General features: G+C 41.7%; 1 protein-coding gene across 1 annotated transcript in view; it reads left to right on the forward strand.

Annotated features, from left to right (window-relative positions):
- WASF1 (WASP family member 1) overlaps positions 1-24,202 on the forward strand; it is a 435,184-nt gene that overhangs the window by 324,370 nt on the left and 86,612 nt on the right. The window contains exon 4 of the mRNA XM_086927387.1: positions 15,191-15,344. Within this exon, the coding sequence (XP_086783513.1) occupies positions 15,191-15,344 (154 nt within the window). The remainder of the gene's footprint in view (positions 1-15,190; positions 15,345-24,202) is intronic.

Raw genomic sequence — 24,202 nt, forward strand, 5'->3', positions numbered from 1 at the left:
CCAAAACAGGGCTCGAATTGCAGGAAATTGACAATATTACCAGATGATGGTCTGTCCAGGTCATGGGAATAGGCGGGCATGCGGATCCACTCGTAATATTAGAAAAGATGGGATCAAGGAGGTGTCCCGCTCTGTGGGTGGGACCACTTGCGAGTTGATTAAGCTGAAAGGCAGCGAGATCCGCAAGAAAGGTGGCAACTTTGGGCTCGGTGTCTCTATCTAGATGTAAGTTGAGATCACCTATGCTCGTGAAATTAGCCGTTTTAGTGATGTTAATGCCCAGATACTGTAAGAGTGAGTTAATGAAGGGGGCGTCTGCGCCAGGGGGTCTATAGATCAAGAGGCCAGTTGCGCAGAACTGTGAGTTGGCTTCGATAGAAAAGCGAGCGCTTTCGCTGCCCTTAATGTCCTCTTTAGTTAGTTGGCAAGCAAGGTGAGATTTAACTATGAGCGTTAGCCCGCCCCCTCTTGAGCTCCTGTTCACAGTGTGTGTGGTATATCCCGTAGGAGTAGCTAGATTGCAGACCGAGTCCATGTCGTCATGGAGCCACATCTCGGTCATGAACAGGACGTCAAGAGAGTGATCTGTTAAGAGGTCATGGATTTCTAGATGATGTTTTTGCATAGATCTAACATTTAGGTGTCCTAGCCGGAGGGCCTGGACATGGGGCGGTTTAGGTTTAGATTTGGTAGTAGAGCAGAGTTGGGAGGGGTGTAGCAGGGGATTTAAAATATGGGCTGGGTTCCGCCTGGCACAAGAACAAGTGGGGTGCTAAAGACTCAACAACTCTGTTTTAGAGTAGCACATCTTACCGCATAAATTGCAGGTAGAAGGAACAGAATGCCTGGCGCCTGGCGCTGCCTTAGCGCGGACGGGCGCAGACGGGCAGCTCTTTGGCGGGTCTTCGACGGGGCTGTGCGCGATCGCTGCGCGCTCGTGGTACTGCGAGGGCTAAATAGCCCAGAGGAAGTAAAGCACTAGAGCGCTGACCGCTCTTCATGCAGGCCGACCGGAAGTGCCTGCAGATAAGAGATTAATGATAGCTACATTTGAGCTAAATAAATTTCCTATCTCCAATACCTCTGGTTCCTCGTCTTGAGGTACTCCTGAGGTTGGTTTCGTTGATATTATCCTCTCTGAGTTTGTTGATACTCCTGCGGTTGATTCCGCTGATATTGACCTCTGCTCTGATTGGGTATCCGATCTGTTCTTGCGCCCCTCCTCGGGCGGTGTTCTACAAAAGATGGCAACCCATTAAATATTCCTGTTGAAGTAGGTCCACAATTCTCACTATTGGAAGGGCCATCCTCTTCACTACTAGACCCCGAGGTTTCCGAAAAGGTTACTCTTCTTTAAATAGGTCTTTGTTAAAAATTTCTCTCATATCTAGGTTGTTGGAAATACTCTTTGTTTGTGTAAGGATACACCATTTCTAAACTGAACTTATTAATGTCCTTTTTCAATTTTATAGTTTTTTTATTTATAAGATAGTCTTTATACCCATCCACTTCCTAATTCAATTAATCTAATCGCTTTTTGGCCTCCTCTACTTCTGACATTTCCCTTAGAGCAATTTCTAACTTTTCTATCTCTTGTTTCTCTATAATGACCGTTTCCTGTGCTGTCTCAATTATTAATACAATCCAGTCCCTGCTGCACCTATTTGCGATATGGGTCCATAATTCTATGCATTTTTTATTATCTACAAACAGGCTAGGTTCGTTATGTACCTGGAATTCTATAAGAAACTCAGCGTGTAACTCCGTACAGACTTAACTTTTTCTTAAGATTGAGAACATTACTCCATTTATCATTATTGCCAGTGATCACCATGATTTTATTCCCACTGTTAGATGAGGCCCCAATGATCCTATTGAAATGGTCCTCTGTAAATCCAAAAGTCTTAAATTGATCCATAGTTTAGGATACCTTACTAAATATATTTCTGTGGTTTTGTCACTAAAAAGTGATCAAAAAAGTATCATATGCTCTCCAGCCGATCGGCTGTACTTGAATTCTCTTCAATCAAAGAGAGGGGCTCTTTAAACCAAAGGGAATGGAGCACCCAATGTACCGTAAAGTAAAAAAGATTTTCCCTTTAGTCTCATTTAATGTAGAAGCCAATAGCGCCTCACTCCACTACTCGCATCCAACACACTTCTTATTCCATTATCACACTATAAAGCACTTACAAAGAAGATCACAGTTATATTTAAGTCTGTCACAGAATTTATTTATCATTAAAAACAATACCCCTAGTACAAAAATACATTAAAGTTACTCGCACAGGTAATTAAAAAAAACTGCATGAATTAAAAACCGAATTATAAATGAACAGGAGAAAGTCTAGACAGTTAACTTTGTCTTGCAACAGTTAATTCGGGTTATTTTGGTACAACAAAGGGCAAGAGTCTTAATTCCCTGTCACCACATTGCTGTTAGACCTTCAAATGTAACACAAAATAGAGCGTCAACGCGTTTCAGTGGTGTTTATTCGATAAGACCACCTTCGTCAGGACAAAATAATATATTTCTCCTTATAACTGGTGTCACCTAATACAAAAAATAAAAACAAACAATCTTTTACCTTAAAAATAAAAATAAAATCATTGTCTCACAAGGTTCATCGAACTACTTCAGTATGATCTAAACATATCTTTAAAATACATTCATTGTACATACGGTAAACCTGTATATATCAAACACGACATAGTCAATATTAATACATGATAAAAAACACATTTATACCAAAATACATATTACTTCACATCCATATAATAATTGCAATTACTAGTTATCTGTAGTTCTTTGTAAGTACTCCACCATCCATTAAAATTACACACGACACAATCATTCATCCTTTCAAACCACGAAACCAAAAACATCATTGTAATAACTAGTGGTTAATGTTGGTGGGTCCTTGGTAGTGTAGAGCCTTGCGTGCGTGGGTCAGCAGCTTGAATTGGTATCTCTTCTGTATGGGAAGCATGTTGAGTTTCCTGAGCTGGGGTGTGATGCGGGCTCATCAGGGAAGGCCACGGATGAGTCTGGCTGCAGCGTTCTGTATGGACTGAAGTCTCTGTAGGAGGTGTGCAGCGATTTCTACATAGAGGTCTGCCGTAGTCGAGTCGGCTGGTGATGAGGGCTTGTAACACGGTGCGTCTCGTATATAGGGGTAGCCACTTGATAAGACTAAAGCTGTGATTACAGGTTTTTTTTAGCACCTAATGGAATACTTGGAAGAATCATTTTCATCATCCTCAAAGTGTAGAATGAGGATGAAACAATAGAATTGACCTGATTTCCAAAGTTCAATTTATCGTCACTAACAACTCCTAAGTTCTTTGCCTTTCTTTCAAAATTCAGAAGTGGTCCAAATTCCTCTGACCACCAGTTTGGGGGCCGATTTCCCATCTAATGTTCTGTATTCTATCTTCTATGTTCTATATTCTCTTGATGATTTTTTATCCTTCAGTGCCTACTTTTCCCCCATGTGTCCTCGTTTTAGGGTGCTGTATGGGGGGTCACGACTATTTTTCACGACATTCAGACCACCACCAAAAAGTGTAGGTAGATCTCACTCCGATCCTGAGGAATTGCTGTCTAATTGACAAAAGGCAAGAAACATGTTAACCAAAATCACAAGTGCATAATCCCGCAACGTTAGAGCAGGTGTGCGCGCTTCTTCATTTTTAATCAGGTTAGTGGCCACATTTCATTAAAGTTGAGTGGACCACTATTTCCTGTTTTAATCTCACACCCTTTCACATTGTTGCACCTACACTGACTAAGGGCCCTCACATGCACTACACCCTACGGCAAAAGGAAAAAACGATCTCCACCAAGAAGGCCCCATCTTGGGTGCCGATCGGGTATTGCAGCGCGACCCGATAAGGAGCAGACCTAATGATGAAGCAAGACACCTTGCTGGCTGGGTGGGTGAGGGTCTTTTTCCGAAAGGAGGAAACCTTTCTCCTGTTTTGATTGAGCGCCCCAATGTGTTCTCTCAACATATAAAATTACTTGCAACTCACAATGGGAACGGCTCCCTACTTTGGGTTATATCCTCTTTCTTAATGCCATCTTTTTCTTCCCTTGTCTGTCTTATGTCTTCTGGTCATCCTCACACTTTCTTCTTCCTCCACATGTCTTCTTTTCCTGATGGTGTCATTTCCTGCTTCTTGTGGATTCTCCCCTCATTGTATCCTCCTTTCGTCCATTTATCCATTATTGTAACATGGAGGAACAAGGCTGTGTTGGAACTTAAATTGCTAGAGAAAAGAATTAATCTGTTCAAATGTTTTGTTTCATAATGTCATGTTACTCAAGTGGCATTTATCAGTTGGCATTCAGGTTTTGTGCGTTTTAGCCCTTGTAATACATACGAAAAAAGTAACATGAAATGTTTCTCAAATGAGGTGATGCTTTATTTTATTGAGCGTCTATTTCTCCTTTGTGATATATCTTGCAATTTAGATGGTTGTGCTTTAGCTAGTGCATAAACCTTTCAGTCATTGTGTCTCATGTTCATTTCCTACTTTGTGATAATATTTGTCGCCAACTTTTGTGCCATGAGAGTTTGTGAACTCTCCACTGTGCTCTTCGGAACCGTATGTTTTTTTTAACTGAGACAATTTGGTGCTCAGGTCCCTTGGGACATTTACATAAATAAGCCTTTAGCTTATGTACGAACTAAGTTATGTCAAAGAGTGTGGTGTTGTAAATGCTTCTTCTAATTTGGTTCACTTCAGAGACAAGTGATAGCTTGAAGTACACGATCACTCCCTGGTTTCTTACTTCAGTTTATGTCACAAGAAAGGACCTGAATTCCCGAGCAAAATGGTTGGTCTTCCATTTTTCGCAAGTTAAGAATTCTATTTTAGTGAGTTCAGGTTCAGTTGGTTCATCTGCATGTATTTATTAGTGACCCAAAGTTACGGGTTCAGTCCTAAGGCGTCTAGATCCATTGGGTTTACCAGCTTTTGGTTGACTTGTATATCATCTGTGTAATTGTACCAGGCTAGGTCGAAGGACTTGATCAAGTCTCGCATCAGGCTGAGGTAGTCAGTAATGAGGAGTGACATGATGATCGAGCCTTGAAATACGCCTAAGTTGATGTGAGGCTAATACGAAAGTGGGGAAAAAGAGAAAGTTTGATAAGTCGAGAGGTAGGAGAGGATTCTGTCTATGATGGTTACATGGCTACCTCAGTAGGAGAGACTGGTGGTGAACTTTGTCAAAGACAGACCTAGCACCAGTATTGTGGACTCTGCTTTTCTTTTTAAAAGTACTTGAAGTTCTTGGTTTCCCAATCAGTACCCAAAATAGAGATTTCGACTTGCCCCAGTTCATTTATATTACAGTGATAACAGAAAATCTGTGTTGGTAAGCAGGGGGATCCGACTGATATAGATCTTTTTAAATAGATCAACGCACCATCTGCGTACAGCATAATGGTGTGATTTATCTACTTATTTGTATGCCCCATTAAACCATGTTTTCTTTAAGCCTACAGGCTGCATGCTCAATGGAATAACATGGGTGAAATGAGCAGCCCTGTTGGATGCCCTACTCTAGTGTCCAACCATGTGACCAGTCCTCCCCTTGCATACTCTTGGTATGGGTACAGTGGATAAGAGCCTGACCTAGCTGAGAAAAACCTGACCAAAACCCATTTTTTGCTTTACTAGGCAGATGTATTCCCCAAAAGACTGTGTCCAGTGCACGTTGTAAGTCTTAATGTTGCTAGGGCAAAATCTTTTTCAGGATACCCCCACTGAATGCATTATATACTTTGTCTTCTGATATTGTGCATTGTACTCCTGCCCAGGCTAATGCCAGAATCATCTTCATGCACGAGCACACCGGCTGCTTTCAGCTTTCTATTAGCTATTGCTTTGCTAAGCACTTTGTTGTCAGTATTTAGCATCAACAGTGGTTGATATGAAGATAGCAGGATTATGTCACTGTTCCTCCTAGAGATCATTGTGCTCAGTGCTTCCCCCATCCGTAGTTTTAATTCATTTGTTTCCTTGAATACTCACATTAGTTTATCTAGCAATAAAGTGCCCATTTCCTGATAAATTTAGGCTGGTATGCCGTCCATCCCTGTGGTCCTATTATTTTACATTCGCTTGAGGGCTCCTTTAAGTTTGCGTAGGATGAGAGGGGATTCCAGACCTCACACTAGCCATTCAAGAGCCACCGGATTTAATATATCCCTTATGTAATTAATTATTGTGGTTCTTGATATATGGTAAGTGTGTGCATCTGTGATATGTGTGAATGGGGGTTTTCTTGGCTAGGCCAGCTTTCAGCCAGCCCTGTCACCCTCTCTTTGAAGTCTCTTATCTGTACTGGGTACAGATATATTTATCTAATTTCGTCCATGAACTTCTAGTAGCCATTTGTTATGGATCAGCTTTGCAGGTTTTGTCGGGTTTAGTACAAGATCTTTCTCCAATTTTGCCAGAGTTTCCTTAGTCTCGAATGGCATGAGCGCCAAGTGTGGCCTCACCCCAGCTACTTTGGAGATATCCCCCCTGAGCTACATTCTAGGCTACTCAATTGCTGTACTTGCCATTGTGCCATGATTATTCTGGAATACGGTTTAGAATATTCTCATATGTGCGCAACAGACCGTGTTTCAATTTTAAATCTCCAGGTAGGCATCTTTGTCCTAATGTTTGCATGAATTAGGTTAAGTACTAACTGAGAATGATCATAGAGAAATCAATGTAAGTATGTTCTGTCCAGGTCCCCTATTTTACAGAGGATGTAATCTATTCTCCTAGTTGTAAAATGGACTTGAGAGTAATAGGAAAACAGTTTTGCAAGTGGGTGTTGATGTTTCCACAAGTCATGCAGTTCAATTTCCATCCTAATATTCACTAGCGATGCTGTCATGCATGGGTATATGTAGACCTGGGGTCAAGTAGGTAAAAAAACTCAGCCACATATGTGGAGTTCTGAGGGAGGGCGCAGTGTTCCGGTACCCCCATTTGCGTTGTGTTTTTACGCCAAACAGAACGCGGAGCACATCCTCGTGCTCAAAATAGTGGGCGAACTACACCACACTGTTCACATGGATGCAGCCATCTTATTTTCTTACTCTTGTTTACGATGCTGGGCCTGTTTTTGAATCCCTTCTTAATCTTTATAATCTTCCGACCTCCTAATTATTCTACCCCTCATTTTTATTTTTTGTATTAGTGTGTGTTTTTGTGTTTTTTATGTTTTCATTTTTTTGTGTTTTTCGTGACTTTTTGTATATTTTTGTTTATTTCTCCCTTCCTCATTTCTTCCTTTCTTTTCCTATTTCTTTTCATTACCTCACCCAGCGCCATGGCAGAGCAGGGTGAGGAGGGGAGTGGCTGCGCTAGCTCGCCCCCCCTTACTCCCAAATGGCCGGCAGCAGCCTACGTTGCAGACAGCCGTGCAGTCAAGGGGTGAAGCCCAGGGCAATCTTTTGTGAGGTGGCAGCACTTTTTTCTTTCGTGCAGCACCACCTTCCCTCCATGCTGTCGCCAGGGCTGGCAGTGGATACCTCCTGCGGGAGCATCTGCTTAATTGGGGCTTGGTGCGCAGGTGTGTGCGGCGCCCCAGCCAAGTGCAGCACACCACCCAGAAGCTGACACTATGATGGGTGAACATACTAAACCGGGATCAGGACCTGTTGGACTTGCTAGGCGTGGAGATTGCGGGGCTTGTGCGTATTAACAATTTTTATGCTTGTGTTCTACAATGCTAACTTTATTTTCCAAGAAGCATACTGCTTACACTCAGAGGTAAGTTACGTTTAATTTATGTTCAGAATATTGATATGTAATCCAGTTTGAGCTAGGCAGGTTCTCAGTGCTACCTAATCGTACTCGTCAACGATCGCTTTGGCTGATTATTTAAGACCATCACCCGTCTATGAAAGGTTGAATACCCTCCTCTCATAGGTTCTGCTTTTCGCTCTAACCTAAGTAGGCACCAATAAAATGTTTTGACCTACCCTGGAGTTAGTTTATCGCACACACCTTTATTCTTCTCGCCACACCCTGATCGCATCATTAGATTTTAGGAGACCTTTCTTTAATACACTGAAAACATCCCTGAGCTCCTCCCTCTCATAGAATGGGTTGTAGCCCGCATTGCGACTAGGTTTGCAATGCAAGGAAGTTTCCCTATGATAAAGCATGCCACCTATGGGTGGGAGTGGGGAACCATCCTGTAAAAGGGATATCTCAGCACACCCTTTTGCTTCACTTCTCATCTTTCCCTCTATAGAACCCTTGTGGTCCCATTGTGTTTTGTGACTTTGTTATTGGGGAGTTGGCCCCTGCAGGTCTCTAAACCTCCTCAGGCTTTTGTGTTTTTTGATTATTGAAGAAGCCTTTGCAGACTCTTCTGTCCTCCTGTCACTGTAGTGAATTAGTGAAATCAGTGAGTTAGTGTTCTCAGTGACTTTCTTTATGTAGCTCGTACAGTCCATAGCAATTTTACAGTTATGTGTAATACTAGTATGCGTTGCAAATTGTTAAGTACATTTGGAATAGGGATTTTAGGATTAGCATGGCCAACTCAACCATAGTCAATACTAGTACTATAGGTGATCTGATCATACGTACAATGTTACTGCGTATGTCTGGTATAATAATTGTGTGGAAATTAACTGTACCACTAATCTATTTGTTCAGCCCAGAGTCCGGTCCGGGAAAAGTTGGGAAGGAGGCACTGACCACCAGCGCCACTGCTGAGGGCTCTGCTCAGTCCTATTATTTATTATTATTTTCCTAACTTTTACCTCTACCCCCTATCATACCACTTTTAATTTGACCTTGTTTATTTTCTTTATACTGTCTCCTCTTTTCCACTCCCCTATTTAATCCTGTATCACTGCATTCTCTTTTTTTGCCACATTTCGTGTGTTGTTTTTTGATAGATTACTTTTTCCAGTTTGCACTAGTCTGTAGTTTTCTTCTGCTTTGCTGTTCATCTTCTTTCCCTCCCCCTATATATCTTGTGGTACTGTAAGACTAAGAACAGATTTCTGCAACTCTGCTGCTACTGTGAAGATTGAAGGCCCAAGTAAGCTAGTATTATAAATAGTGTGTGTGTGTGTGTGTGTGTATATATATATATATATATATATATATATATATATATATACATATATATATATATATATATATATATATATATATGTATATGTGCACATATGTATAATATTCACCAAGTATGTTTATTGAAAAGGCTTTCTTTTTCTTGCTCATGCTCTAGCATTGACTTACGTGAACCCCTGTTTTACTAGCTACAGCGGTTGTTGAGTTACGGTCTCTTCTATCTGCAACTCAGCAAAAGCTCACATAATGTACGCTAAAAATGATGTCTTGATGGAAACAGAGAGTATCCGTGGGTGGGTGAAAGAATGCGTGGGTGAGTATTGGGTAAATGGATGGATGGGTGAAAGGAAGATTGAAAGAAAGGGTGGATACTTAATAGATGGATAAGGGATTGGACATTTTGGTGAAAGACTGGATGAGAGAAAGTAAAGCTTAAATTATGGTGGCTGTGGGTGAATATAGTAGGGAAAATTAATGAATAATTAAATAATTGCTTGGATGAATAAACAAGGGAGCTGTTCTGGAGAGAGGCATTATGCTCACTTCGCTTACGTTGTTTAATGGTTATCAAAGCTATGGTTCAAAGTGGGAGGTATTTTAATTTTTGTACCTATTCCTTGACTGACTTTATATGTTAAGCGAGACAGATATGTATCTCACCCATCATCATTTATTACCTCCCTCCCTTCCCAGGGCATTTTGCCACCCACGACCGAAGTGCAGTATGGTTCAATTCGTAACTGCAGTGTTGGCTGTGCAAAGTGAGTCTGCTTCATTTAGTGCAGCATTTAGAAAGTTTTCATTGCATTGCAAACTGAACCTACAAGATGTGTTTTCCTTCGCCCACTAAGTCACCTCTTAGTACTTCACTCTTTTATTCTTCCCTCAGTTTTTCTGTCCCAGCCCACCAAAAAATAGAAAAATTCATTCTTGGTGTGTGCCACATTTTTATGGCGATGTGAAGTGATTCCAAAATATATTACATGGTTTCCCATAACAGATTTATTCTACTCCTGTTCAGATTTTTCCCTTTACATTTTGTCTATTACAGTGCCTGAATACGCCAAAGCTTTGGCACATAATGAATTGATCAGTGGCACCCCTCTATTCTATAGCAAAAGCTCTGTCTACCGTCCAATCCCTCTATCTTACCCTCTAGTAGAGTAAGTCAAGTTTCCTTTCCTTTGTGCCCATGAATGAATTTGTTTGAAATAATTTGTGGTGGTAGACGAGGCCAAGGAGTAAAGTAGGACTAAATTCCTGATTTGAGTTCAAGTTTGGCGTAAGGGATACTCTGTGACAAACGTGCCATGTACAATCTATATAGCCCGTTCCTTTCCGCGTTGTTCAGTGCATCGTTTTCCCCACTGTCTACTTACGGCATGCAGGATAATAATATCCATATTTTATATGTTACGTGTGGCACTTACTATCTCATTTTTATTATCCATCTGCCATTAAAAGAAAAAAATCAAATCAAATTTAAAAAGAATTCTGGTTATTGTGTCTTAATTCTTGTCTGCCAGATAGTCAGTGCTTTTTATGTGAGGCATGTGTAGATGAAAAATAAAATTGGCCCTGTGGCTGAGCTAATCATAATCACATCAAATTCCAGTGGCCCTGGAGGACAAGCAGTGTACTGTTACAGTGCCACCCACTACTTAATTTTAAACAAGTGTTTGCACCGAGCATTTCTTTTTGTTTTTCTCGATATAGCTACTCTTGCTGGTCTCTCAACAACACCCACCAGACAGGAAATAGCTGCCTGTCTGCGGTGGGGTAGGCTAGAGACCATCCAATCTGAATACCGGCGACTGGTGGCCCTGGAGGATGGAGAGGCGGAAGTAGCTGCCTCTGACCCGCGCCCCATTTCAGCAAGCCAGCCTCAGCCATAACAGTGCTGGGGCTGCCGCCAGCTGTCAGCGTCCCTGACGTCCACTTCTGCTGCCCTCTCATGCTCGGACAGACTCAGATCCAGCAGCAACTTGACCATATTGAAAGCCGGCTAGGAAGCATAAAGCAGAGCCTGGACCAGCTCCAGAGCCATATGAACAATGCCCTCTTCCGAGCCCTTTCTTAGTTGTTTTTTTTGGTGGTAGGGACTTGTGGGTGGAGAGGGTATGAAGGGAGTTGGGACTGGGTGTTTTTTCTCTTGGACTTTTGCTTGGACATTGGTTGGGGATGGGTCACTTTGGGGAGAGGGGATGGCCTTTTGTGGGTAGAGAGGGTGGCTTTTTTGTAAATATTAAAGGGAACATTATTACCAAACTTTATGCCTGAAGTAGTTTATTTGTGTTTTACATTTACTTTGCACTGCTGACTTTTTGTGCAGCCTGTTTTTTAAATCTGTTTATAAAAGTGTATACCAGTTATTTATAGTTAGTGACATACCCTTGTCTTATTACCCTCTGTAACTATCTTGACCATTGGGAGGATTCTGCCATGACCTTTATTGCCTACAACAACCTAGATAAATGATTACTTATCTGCAGTAGCAGTTAGATACTTACTCACTACTAATGTAATTAGTTCACTTCACGCCATAGTTCTCTTACCTGAATTTATATGCAGCTATACCAGTGAAGGCATCACAACTTTACAAGTGAGATCCCACTCCCACCCAGGTGAGCTCCAACTGTAGGATTAATCTGAAGGATGATCCTTCACAGGCAACTAAATAGAAATAAAAACATTGAGTTTGTGGGTAATACATTATCCCATAGCTTTACAAAGAATTGAGACCAGAGTACTACATGGCATAACATAAAATACCTGACAGTGATAGAATAACAAAAAATAGCAATAGTAACTTCTTCTGGGCAATGGGGCGCTGGTATTTAATAAAAGTTAAAGTTACGAAATCCTCGAGTCATTAATAGTGGGCTCAAAGTATGGATTGGACAAGGTTAAGCTTTTATGCAACACCAGACCTGAATGATGATTCTTACAAGTGATGTGCTTCTATATATAAAATATGGATCACTTTTATGTGTGGGTGGGTAAATGGGGCCACTGTGAGCTGTTGTTTAGGTAATGGAATATCCGGCAGTCAGTTGGTGTCGTTTTCACCATATCTGCCCCTCTAAGTGTGTGATCCATTTTGGTGTAAATTAAGTCACACACCTGGGGGAAGAGGCGTAGGGATTTCATGAATGAATGAATGGCTGGGAAAGGTGTGACAAAGACAGACCCTGCACAAGGACAAGATTCATCTGGGAGATGAGCCGCACATCATAGTCATCAATATGTTGTGGAAGGAAACAAAGGAATGAGTATTGCAGTCCAGTTAAATGCATTGCAAAGAACACTCAAGCCCCAGAGACCGAAGTTATCAGATATCTAAATGTTTTGACTTCTAGGTTTGAAAAAATCTAATTATGGAGGAGTGAACCCCCCAGTTCTAAAAATATGATTGTTAAAACAAAAATGACTATATTGCCAAATTGAGAGGTGCATCTGCATTCTTCTCGGGAATGTCTATAACTCTTGAATGCCTATTTGGACCGGTCCGGTAGGTAAGCAGGAAATGTTGAGCTCTGCTTTCGCCTTGAGTTTGTGCAGGAGATGAGAAGGCCTGCAGATTGTGAAACAGAAACTGTATTGTAGAGTCAAGGAGAAGGTCAGAAGGAAGGTAAGCTTCATGAGTGATGTACCAAGAAGACTGTGAGGCAAAGTAAAAAACAAGAGAACTTGGAGTATCACATTTGCCACCAGTGTAAAACAAGCACTGAGCAGCATTTCCCAAATTAACTCAGGTCTCTCCATTCCACATAGCTGAGTACTAGGCCTCATAGACATAGGGCCAGATGTAGGTAGGCATTTACCGGTCGGTAACGGCCGAATTCGGCCGTTACCGACCGGTAAATGCAATTTGAGATGTAGAGCCCTGTATTTTACAGAATCGGTAAATTTACCGATCGGTAAATTTACCGATTCTGTAAAATACTGAATCGGTATTTTTTCCGATTCAGTAAAATTGATATGTAGGTGGGACTCTTCTGAGTCCCACAAGCATTACAGAATCGGTATTTTACCATCAAATACTATTTGATGGTATAATACCGATTCTGGTGTGCATGCACATGTGTACATGCACACCTGTGCCATATGACAGGCAGACCTGCCCTTAGGGCAGGTATGCCTGCCACATGGCCCCCGAACCTTTTTTGGGGGTGCTAGAGGGTGTCAAAGTGACACCCCCTGCACCCTTGTCAGAATCGGTATTTACGGATTCGGTAAATACCGACCGGTAATGCCCCATTCATGCCTATGGGCTTCAAAGCCCATAGGAATGAACGGGGCATTACCGGTCGGTATTTACCGAATCGGTAAATACAGATATTTACCGATTCGGTAAAAGGAACATCTCGATGTTCCTACATATCCACCCCTCAGATTTACCGATTTTTAATTACCGAATCGGTAAAATTCGGTAATTAAAAATCGGTAAATCTCATTTACCTACATCTGGCCCATAGTGTCCCGTTTGATGTTGATACCTTCTTTCTTATAGCTGTTGATGAGGTGGTCCCACCCTGAGTTCTTCCATCCTCCTCCTGACTCCGATTAACTCCGTCCCAGTCCCGAACCAAACAAGAAAGGCGTGCAGTTAACAGCTGTTGAAGATCAAGTAGAGAAACAAAACTGCAGTATTTTGTATGGATTTTTGTTTATTAACTAAAGTGACTGGTTTAGTCTCTGAAGAACCAGAAAAAAAGAGTGGACCCTGCATTTAAAACTGATTAAGTGTGAAAGGGCCAGTCCCCTCCGGGAAAAATTATCACGTGGCATTCAGGCCCTAAACATTACAAATCATCTCAATCAAGTTTACAAATTACAGCTCCCTCACTGTCTGCCACCACATGAATCCTTAATCATCACTCCCAGTCACTCAATAATAGATCACTCATTCGTACAATAGTTATCTGTTCCAATCTAAGCACAGATTGGAATTTGGCAGTCTTTTAGATCAAATGATCTTCTGGGGCGTTCCTTCTAGGTGATGAAAAAAGGAAGGACCATTAGAGTGGACCATACAGGTTCATTTTGCTTAAGTAAGTTTGTAAATACCAAACACCTCCAGGAAAAATAAAATATTACTATTCAGCTCCTATATAACCTATGGATGAAGTATTACAGACAGCCTTCCTAGACACTGGTTGCTCTCTGTAGTGCCTCCTATGTATAAAGATGCTACTCCATCATGGTGTGCTTATTTATTGAGGGTACCATTGAAGCAACAGCTTCTTTCATTGCTTGTATAGACAAGTTTTGATTTAAGCTATGTCCAGGGTCACCGGTTGCACAATGCAGATTCTGGATACATCCTTTGGTGGATACCAGCGCTGAAGCAAATGCTCAGGTTGAGTAGGTATATTGTAAATCTCTTCACTTTAATTCCAGCAGCTTCCATCCTCCCATTTGGTTTGCAGGTTTAAACCTTTGCTTCATTTTTGGTTGAAGAGGTAGCGAATATAAGATTAAGAAGACATTAACCAACAAGTTTGGAGCCCAGTTAGCAAACTCATTTTACATGATGTCGCTCAGAACGCACAGGATGCACAATGGGGCTTATCTGGGTAGGCTGGAGGACACAAATGGCCTTTGTTAGTCCTTATTTAATCCTTTGTTTGCTAGTTCTCCTACCCTTCACTGGGTCTAAGTCTGTAAACATGGTGAACTCATCTCTTATGTTATTATAATATTGCTCAGAAAGCCAATGGAATATGTACATATGAAATTGCACTACATATGTTATTGGATGGCCTCTGCAGAAAATGTGAATTTACTTGCACCTCTTTTTTCAGCCCTACTATTAGGTTTCTATATCAAAGTTGACAAGATTACCAACAACAGTTTACCCCTGCTCTCTTTAAACATGCTTTTATTAAATACCTACACCTTTACTGCATAAGATATGTAAGTGGGGCTGGGAATGACATTTTCGGGTAAGCATTTTAGATTTGGAAAAGTATCTATTTTGTTTGTAATCTTTATGTAGCATGTTTTCTAGTCACTATAGTGTGATGTTAACAGCAAGTATAGAATTAAGCAATAACATTTTTTTTATATATTCCAGTTTCATTGCAGGACATAACAATGAGGAAAGCTTTTCGAAGTTCCACAATTCAAGATCAGCAACTATTTCAACGCAAGACTTTGCCTATTCCGTTACATGAGACCTATGAACTATGTGAACAGCCACCACCACTCAATATACTTTCCCCATACAGGTCAGTAAAGAAATTGTGCATGTTCATTCAGAAAACAAAAATAAAGCATACAATTTGAATTTAGTAGGGCAAGCACTGTTGATCTTAAACCATCGACACATTTTAGTTAGACACATAGATGCTGGATCTGTATGTACTGCTGCTCTGTACTGTTGTTCCATAACAAGGCACAGTCGGTTCTGATGGATACAGAGATATCAAGGAGTTGAATAAGGTACTTTACTTTTAATTTTAGATTCCAGAGCTTTAGTAGGCAGCCAGTTACCCATCCCTACCAGACTTCTAGCTTTTAAAAAATGTTTTTTCTAAACAACTAACCAGATTTCGTGTTATGATCATTCAAATGAAATAAAAATCCACACATGACTCCGCTACCAGCCCCATTCAGACAGTGTAAACCGCACCACCACCACCAGGCATCACAACCTTCACTTACTGATAAGTAATGGCTACTGAGGCTCAGCTTCCTCCCAACACAGTTCTTCAGTGCTGCTTCCCTGAGGATGGGATTGAAGTACAAGTTTAAAAATATTCATGTTAAGCCCTCCTATGCTCCATAGTTCGTATGCTCCAGAATCTGGCTGCTGGCACCCAGATTCTGGCATTCCCTTCCATCTGACATCAGAGCATGCATGGACCTTTCGAGATGCAGAAGGCTCCTCAAGACATGGTTATTTATCCAAGCCTATGACTGAAATCTAATCATATGATAAATCAATAGGGCTCCAGCATATCCTAGAATCAGCTCCAAGAAACCAATCGGTGTACATGCGCTTTACAAGAGACTTTAACATAACATAACATAACAGTAGTTGACTTGTTGTGCTTTTCTGGTATCACCACCATCTCAGGACTCTTGCCCTTAAAGTAGTCTTGATGGACACCTGTCAATCTGATTCATAACCACAGAAGAAAAGACTGTGTCTTTCACAAAATGGTCTTCACGAGGCAGAGATTAATGTGTTGTGTTCCCTAAAAGTAGGGGTTAACCATAAACGCAGCAGATATATTCTGGCATTTACACATTCATACTGGCATCCAGCAAGTTGTACCTTCTCATCCAGAGCAGTTGGAATAGGCTACCACTTGATACTGTTGCATAATTCATGCTTAGTTCACTTCAGGGAGGTGTTAGTGAGTGCAGAGCATGGTGTCTTTCAAGGTAATGTTCACATCCCCTACAGTTTTGTCTTGTAGACATTGCTATCAGTCATTCATGTATAAGGCAAAGGGCATGACCCGTCACTAATTCACTCTCAGGAAAGGCTGCACTATCTTACTGTTTTATATAAGCTGCTCTCACGTACCACAAAACAAAACTGGGTGAGGGGAAAGGGGAATTGGCCTTGAGTGGTGGAAGAGGAAGAATGTAGAATCAAGCATTTATGATGAAGGGAGATGAATTATACTTGACCGGCTAAAGCAGTAGTTTGCCCATTTTCAATTATTTAAGGAATGAGGTCAGGGGTCATAGCTGAGCATTCAGCATTTGGCTGCTGTCTCAGAATAACATCCATTTTAAGTCATTCACTACTCCCTGGAAACTTTAAAAAACTTTCCATAAGCCTTTGTTAACTGTTGTCAGAAAACTTGATCCAGTATAAATGAATGCATCCAAAGATGGTTAGAAAGGAGAAAAGCAGGCATCTGGGACGATGAGGACTGTTGGTTGAAGCCTCTACACAGAAGAAGTAGTAATATCACATATTTGTGTGGGGGAGGGTATTGGGCAAGATAGACAGAGGACCCAGATGTGGGTAGTGATTGGGCGTGGCTGGGATTGGAGAGCAAATGCTTCCAGTGGGCAGATCTTTGGGTATAACTATGTTCCATTCTAGGGGTAATTTTTTCAGTTTGTTATTTTTTTTATATGCTTACTTTTTCCTGTTGCAATTATGTATTTGGGAGTCTTACCCTAGGTCTGAAAACTACACCAAGTCTTCTTACCCTTTCTGAACAAGTTCATTAGAGTAAAAATGTCATCCTATTTTGCAAAGCTATATAAATCAGTTCCAGCTTCAGAATTTAAATTATTTATTTATTTATTTTAGGAGTTTTATATAGCGCTGACCAGACCTGTGGGTATCGGAGCACTTTACAGCATTGTTTCAAGGTAGTTGAGCATATTAGAATAATCATCAGCAAAAAGAAAAGAATGTTTGGTAGTCCAAGCGTGCTGAGGCTTTTGGAGGCAGTGGATGAGTTCAGAGGTAGCCTTGTTACCTGCAAAATTTCGGTAGACCGAAGAAGCTTGGCAGACCAGGGGTCCCGAGTCTTCTAGGGGAAGTGGAAGAGTCCTGATATAGCCTTGTTGAATGCTGAGTTGAGGTAGACCGAGGATCGTGAGGCCTCTTAATCATGTGCAAGGATAGTCTTGAGGCGGGTTGAGGAGGATGTGAGCAGAGTATAGTCGGAGAACACCGACCTCAGGGATAGTGTGGGTATCCATTTGGGAGGGCACGGTTCAGCAGGAGGATTGTAAGGTGTTTTTTGAATTTTATGAAGGAAGGGATAGTTCTGATGTCTGCTGGGATGGAGTTCCAAATTTTGGGTGCGGTTCCGGCAAATGATCTCTTAGCTGTTTTGCGTTTGCGTGTTTTCAAGGGGATGAGAAGGAGGGAGTTTGAGCCCCTGAGGTTTCTCGTCTGCCCGGCTATCTTAAGTTTGGTGGCTAAATAGTCCGGTTTTCCAGTGTGGAGGGCTTTGTGCGTGAGGCATGCCGTTCTGAAATTGGCTCGCTGTTCAACTGGGAGCCATTTTAGTTCTCTTAGTGCTGGTGAAATGTGGTCATATTTCCTGATTCCAGTGACAATTCTGGCTGCTGCGTTGAGGCTTGTTCTGAGGGGAGCCAAGTTGGATTTTGAGGCGCCAGTGAGGGTTGCGTTGCAATAGTCGAGCCTGGATAGCCCCAGCGATACTTCATTAGAGTAAAAATGTCATCCTATTTTGCACAGCTATCAGAATTTAAATTATTTATTTATTTATTTTAGGAGTTTTATATAGTGCTGATCGGAGCACTTTACAGCATTGTTTCAAGGTATGGCGTGGGTATCCATTTGGGAGGGCACGGTTCAGCAGGAGGATTTTAAGGTGTTTTTTTAAATTTTATGAAGGAAGGGATAGTTCTGATGTCTGTTGGGATGGAGTTCCAAATTTTGGGTGCGGTTCCGGCAAATGATCTCTTAGCTGTTTTGTGTTTGCGTGTTTTCAAGGGGATGAGAAGGAGGGAGTTTGAGCCCCTGAGGTTTCTCGTCTGCCCGGCTATCTTAAGTTTGGTGGCTAAATAGTCCGGTTTTCCAGTGTGGAGGGCTTTGTGCGTGAGGCATGCCGTTCTGAAATTGGCTCGCTGTTCAACTGGGAGCCATTTTAGTTCTCTTAGTGCTGGTGAAATGTGGTCATATTTCCTGATTCCAGTGACAATTCTGGCTGCTGCGATGAGGCTTGTTCTGAGGGGAGCCAAGTTGGATTTTGAGGCGCCAGTGAGGGTTGCGTTGCAATAGTCGAGCCTGGATAGCCCCAGCGATTGTGTGGCTTGTTAGAGGTCTTTAGCAGGAATGAATGGTTTGATTTTGAATAGAAGCCTTAGGTTGAGTAAGGCAGTCTTTGCAGAGTTTTTGATGTGGTTGGTCATGTCCAGTTTGGGGTCTAGGGTGATTCCTAAGGATTTTGCAGATTTGGCCAAGGTGAAATTACCGTTTAGAGCGTCCAAAGCTTTAAGCCACTCTGCAATTTGTGGGTTCTCTTCTTTGTTGGAGATGAGGAGGATCTCCGTTTTTTCTAGGTTGAGTTTAAGGTGATTTTGGGATAGCCAGCGTTGAATTTCTTTTAGAGTGTTGTTGAGTTTGAGGATGTCGTTTGGGGAGGAGGTTTCTAGATATATCTGGGTGTGATCGGCGTATAGGTGGAAGGGGATCTTTGCCTTTTTAAGAATGGTGGTGAGGGGTTCCATGTATATGTTGAACAGTTGTGTTGAGAGCACTGAGCCTTGGGGTACACCTCTGCTGACATGGTGGAGGTTGGAAGTAAAGTTCTTGATTTCTATCTTTTGCGAGCGGTTCTGGCAGAAAGAAGTGAACCATCAGAGGACCTTATCATCGGCACCAGCCCTTTCTTGTATGGCCTTGATGAGAAGTTGGTGGTCTACTGTGTCAAAGGCTGCTGATAAGTCGAGGAGAATGAGAAGGCAGAATTGGCTGGAGTTTAGTGATTGGTGGATGACGTCTGTAATGTTGAGTATCGCCGCCTCAGTGCTGAAACCTTTTCTGAACCCCGATTGGTGGGGGGGTCAAGAAAGTTGATGTTGTCCATGTGTTGAGTTAGCTGTGAGAGGACGCATGTCTCCAGGATTTTGGATAGGAGGGGAGATTGGAGACGGGTCTGAAGTTGTTCAGGTCCGTGCAATCGAGGCCTGGCTATTTTAGTAGTGGCGTGACTTGGCCAACTGTGAGGCAATCAGCTATAGTGTTCGATTGGAGGGAGCTGTTGATGATTCTGCACCAGAAAGGAGCTATGGAGAGTTTGAGATTTTTGGTCAGTTGAGTAGGTATAGGGTCTAGGAGGTGAGAGGCGGGTTTGGAGGTTAAGATTAGCTTGATAATCTCGGCTTCCATGATGGGAGCGAAGGCCTTCCATGCAATCGAGGCCTGGCTTTTTTAGTAGTGGCGTGACTTGGCCAACTTAGAGGCAATCAGGTATAGTGCTGGATTGGAGGAAGCTGTTGATGATTCTGCACCAGAAAGGAGCTATGGAGAGTTTGAGATTTTTGGTCAGTTGAGTAGGTATAGGGTCTAGGAGGTGAGAGGCGGGTTTGGAGGTTGAGATTAGCTTGATAATCTCGGCTTCCGTGATGGGAGCGAAGGCCTTCCATGTAGTTGCGTTGTGAAGACATGTGCTTTCTATAGTATCTAGCGGCATGCTTTCACTGTCGGGATCGTTGCTGGTGTCTAGCGAATGTTCAATCTTGGTGATTTTTTTCTTCGAAGATGATGGCGAAGTTTCTGCAGAGTTCCGTGGAGGCCTGGGTGAAGGTTGTTGTGGGTTTAGTGGTTTGTAGCTTGATGGGTAAATAGTTCATTAGGCCTGTTTTTTGCATTGTCCAGGGTGGAGCAGAAGAAGTTGTTTTTTTCATTGTGGATGTGTTTTTTGTAGCTTCTCCAAGCTGCTTTGAGTTTTTCGAGAGTGCTAGCGGAGGGGTTGTTTCTCCAGTCTTTCTGTGGCTCTAAGTTGTTTCCTTTCGTTATTGATGTCCGTGTTGAACCAGGATCTGAATGGAATGGGTTTTTTTTGTTTCAGAGGGTCAATCTGATCGAGAATAGTTGACATAGAAGTGTTGTAGTGGTCAGTGAGTTCTGTAGTGGAAAGTTCAGCCGAGGTGGGAGTGAGTAGAGAGGTGACTGTTTCTTCCAGGTCAGTCATGTTGATCCAAGTGAGATTTCTGGTCCATTTTGGTAGTTCTTGGGTGGGGAGATGAATAGTGGCTGGGTGAGAGAGTTGGAAAAGGATTAGGCGGTGGTCGGACCAGTCTACGGGCAGGGTGTTGTTTATCCTTACTATGTCTTGATTGGCTATGATGGCATCTAGGGATGCTCCTTTGTTGTGCGTTGTTTCTATGCAGTGTTGCATGAGGTCGTTATTGCACATTAACTTGCTCAGATTTTGGATATGCGGATTATTTTCTTTGTTCCAGTGTAGGTTGAATAGTAAAAAGGATGATTAATAATCATAAATAAACATAGTATTGGATCAATGAAAAACAAATACATTACTTCATATAAAAGATACATCATACATTGAGAAGAATGATTTTTTTGTGGTGCCCCTTTGACAAAGGGCCTGATTAATTATAAATCTTTGAGATACCGAGGAGGCTAATCAACTCGGGTATCCAGTTATTCTTCCGCTGCAAAGCTAGCAGCATGAAATGTAATCATAAATATCCCCCACCTACCCATAAATTTATCACGTTAATTAACGTATTCCACAGCAGATTAAGTGGCCTCTGACCTCCATCTCATGATCTCTGTCAAACAAACAACCAAGGAACCTGAAAAGGTTCGGTTTTCCTGTACTCAGGCGCAGAAAAGGCTCTCGAATGCATCCCATTCGCAGGGGGTCTGTTTGGAATTCCTCCCAGAGCCTAACTTTGGAAGTGAACTCCTCTGACCAGATCTCATTTAGATTGCAACATACCTACATGACGCATTCCCAATTCCCCCTAAATTGCATATATAACATATTAGAGTGCTCCAATATTCGAAGCAGCTGTTGCAGGGTTAAGTGCAGTCCCCTTGCACCCTATAGAATTCGAAGTTTGAACAACCTCATCCACTTAACTAATGACAGTTCCCCCAGGCCCAGATAATGTTAAAAACAAATTCAAATTATCAGGATCATTGGACATTATTTAAATACTAATTTGTGCTTTCGCATTTTCATCGAACAAATTATGACCAAGTTAAACCGAAAAACCGAAACACCCCCATTAGCTGATGGAGAATGACTTGTAGGAAGGAGTGCAAGGAGTCTCCTTCACCAAACAGTGCACATATTGATCACAGGATGAGATTGCTGAGTGTAAGAGTCAGTAGTATAAGCATCATGTGTAAAAGTCAAGGAAAAGTGGGAATGCCTGTTTACTGTACGAAGATGCCAATTTGGGATTCATTCCTGATACACTCTGGGGGGTAATATTGAGCTAGTAAAATTTTTAGGATTTTGGGGCAACCCACCTCTTGTGACAAGGTTTTGGCTGAATTCATATATACAGGATAGTGGATTTAAACAATCATTCTAGGCTACTTTAACAAAGAAATGTATTGACTTAAAATAAGAGCCTTGAAAAAAGGGGTTCTTCAAAACATGTGTTGGCTGTTTGTGATGTTTGAATCAAGTTGAAAAGAAACAACAAAAAAGAAATTAAAAAAAATGTGGGACTTGACAGAACTTTGTTTGTTGGACAATATTAAACTATCATTAATTTAATGATTATCTGTAGTAAAAGCCTCTCGTAGAAGACACAAGTAAACTTTAATATACACATTCTGGATAGTCACATATTTTTGACCATTATTAGTAATTCTGTCATAGTGGAAGGGCAGCTAGGTCCAAGCAGACTGCAAAGCCCCAATATTCTGCCTGAATACGCGAGTCAACTCTCCGTTTGTGCAGGCTGGTCATGCACCTCAGGGACTGGCATCCTTGTTTTCGTTACTAATTTGGTCAAACTCAGAAACATGGAGACCATCAACCTTCAGAGGTTCCTCAGGACACACAAGATTACTGCTCAAACCCACAGTCACATTTCATGCCTGATACAGAGGCGAAGCAATCAAGCCATGGGTCCTGATGGAGGCAAGGAAAATGGCCCCTTTGACATCTGTTAGGGGTGGTGATAGTTGTAAAAGCAATCATCAGGGTACAGTGGGCCCAGGGGAGCTCCGGGCCCCGGTGCACTGCACATCCTGCACCAGTGGTAGATATGCCCATGGTCTTTTAAAGAAAACCTCTCACAAATCCAATTTCAATTTCAAAGCTTTATTCGACTTTTGTCATAAAAGCATCCTTCCTAACCCTATTACAATAAATACTACAGCTAAAAATAGTTCTAAAATACATATTAAACATTGACAGTCGAATATTATACATAAAAAATACAAGAAGATTCCAAATATTCCTAGAAATTAATTTCTTTTAAAAACAATTCATACAATGGAATGATTGAATTATAACAACCCTATTTCATGTTATTGTTACATTTGACTTTAAAGTGCGCGTGCGGATTGCCCATGCCCAAGCAAGAAATTTAGCTACAGCAACTACAAATGGTGTAGAACAATCAGATTCTAGTATTCTAAGGGCTGTCGATTGACTACGGGTGCCAATGTTTAAACACACTGGCTTTAACCATTTAAACCGAGGGCTATCATATAATGGGCAGCAGAACAACAAATGGGAAATGTGCTCTATTTGATCTTTACAATAATAGCAGTGTTCATCCCACATTGGAGACCAGTGTTTTTTAAAGGCATTCACTGGTAGTGTTCCTATACGAAATTGAAAGTATAGTTTCCTATCATGTGGTCGTTCAATTATATCCCAATATGTTTCGCATGATGGATACATTTTAATATCACAAAAGCGAGTTGTCAGTTTTGATTGGGAACCTTTACAGAACATTGTTGCATACACCATCTCCCAATATAGTTCTTTCAATTTTGCTTTTGAAGGAAAACTAGCCACATCATGATTGCCCCATAGGTGTTCCAGCTTTAACATTACAAGAAGCCCCCGTAGTTCTTTTAGCCATTCAATACAATGAAAACGATCGAACTTGACAACATCCGCCAGAGCTGCAGCATAATGGCTCAGCTCTGGGGTCACCATCAAGCGTCTCCAGTACAAGAGTGGCCGTAGTCTAGCTATGTCCTCGATGTTTATTCTGCCAAGATCCAGTTTCAGAGGAGTTGTGGGTGTACTTTGGGGGACCATAACAAGCCCTCGTAAAAATCTGTTTTCTGCGCGTCCCAACTCTTCAAGATTTGAAAACCCCCATAATTCGGATCCATATAAGCAGGCGCCCAATACTTTCATATTGTATATTTCAAGTGCACAGTTAACCGGCTTTGTTAGCGATGTTCGATGTTTTAAAGCAACTGCGCCTGCAAGCTGGTTAAACTTCAATAATGTCGTGTTAATATGCGATTTCCACTTCATGTTTCCCTGTAGGGTGATGCCTAGGTAAGTAAAAGCATCCACTTTCTCTAAAGGGGTACCTTTGTATTTTATTACACCTTTGAAAGAGGACTGATAGTTTAGGCACATGAATTTGGTTTTAGTTGTATTCAATTCAAGGCCCCTAC

Source organism: Lissotriton vulgaris, chromosome 6, assembly GCF_964263255.1.
Source record: "Lissotriton vulgaris chromosome 6, aLisVul1.2, whole genome shotgun sequence".
Lineage (NCBI taxonomy): Eukaryota > Metazoa > Chordata > Amphibia > Caudata > Salamandridae > Lissotriton > Lissotriton vulgaris.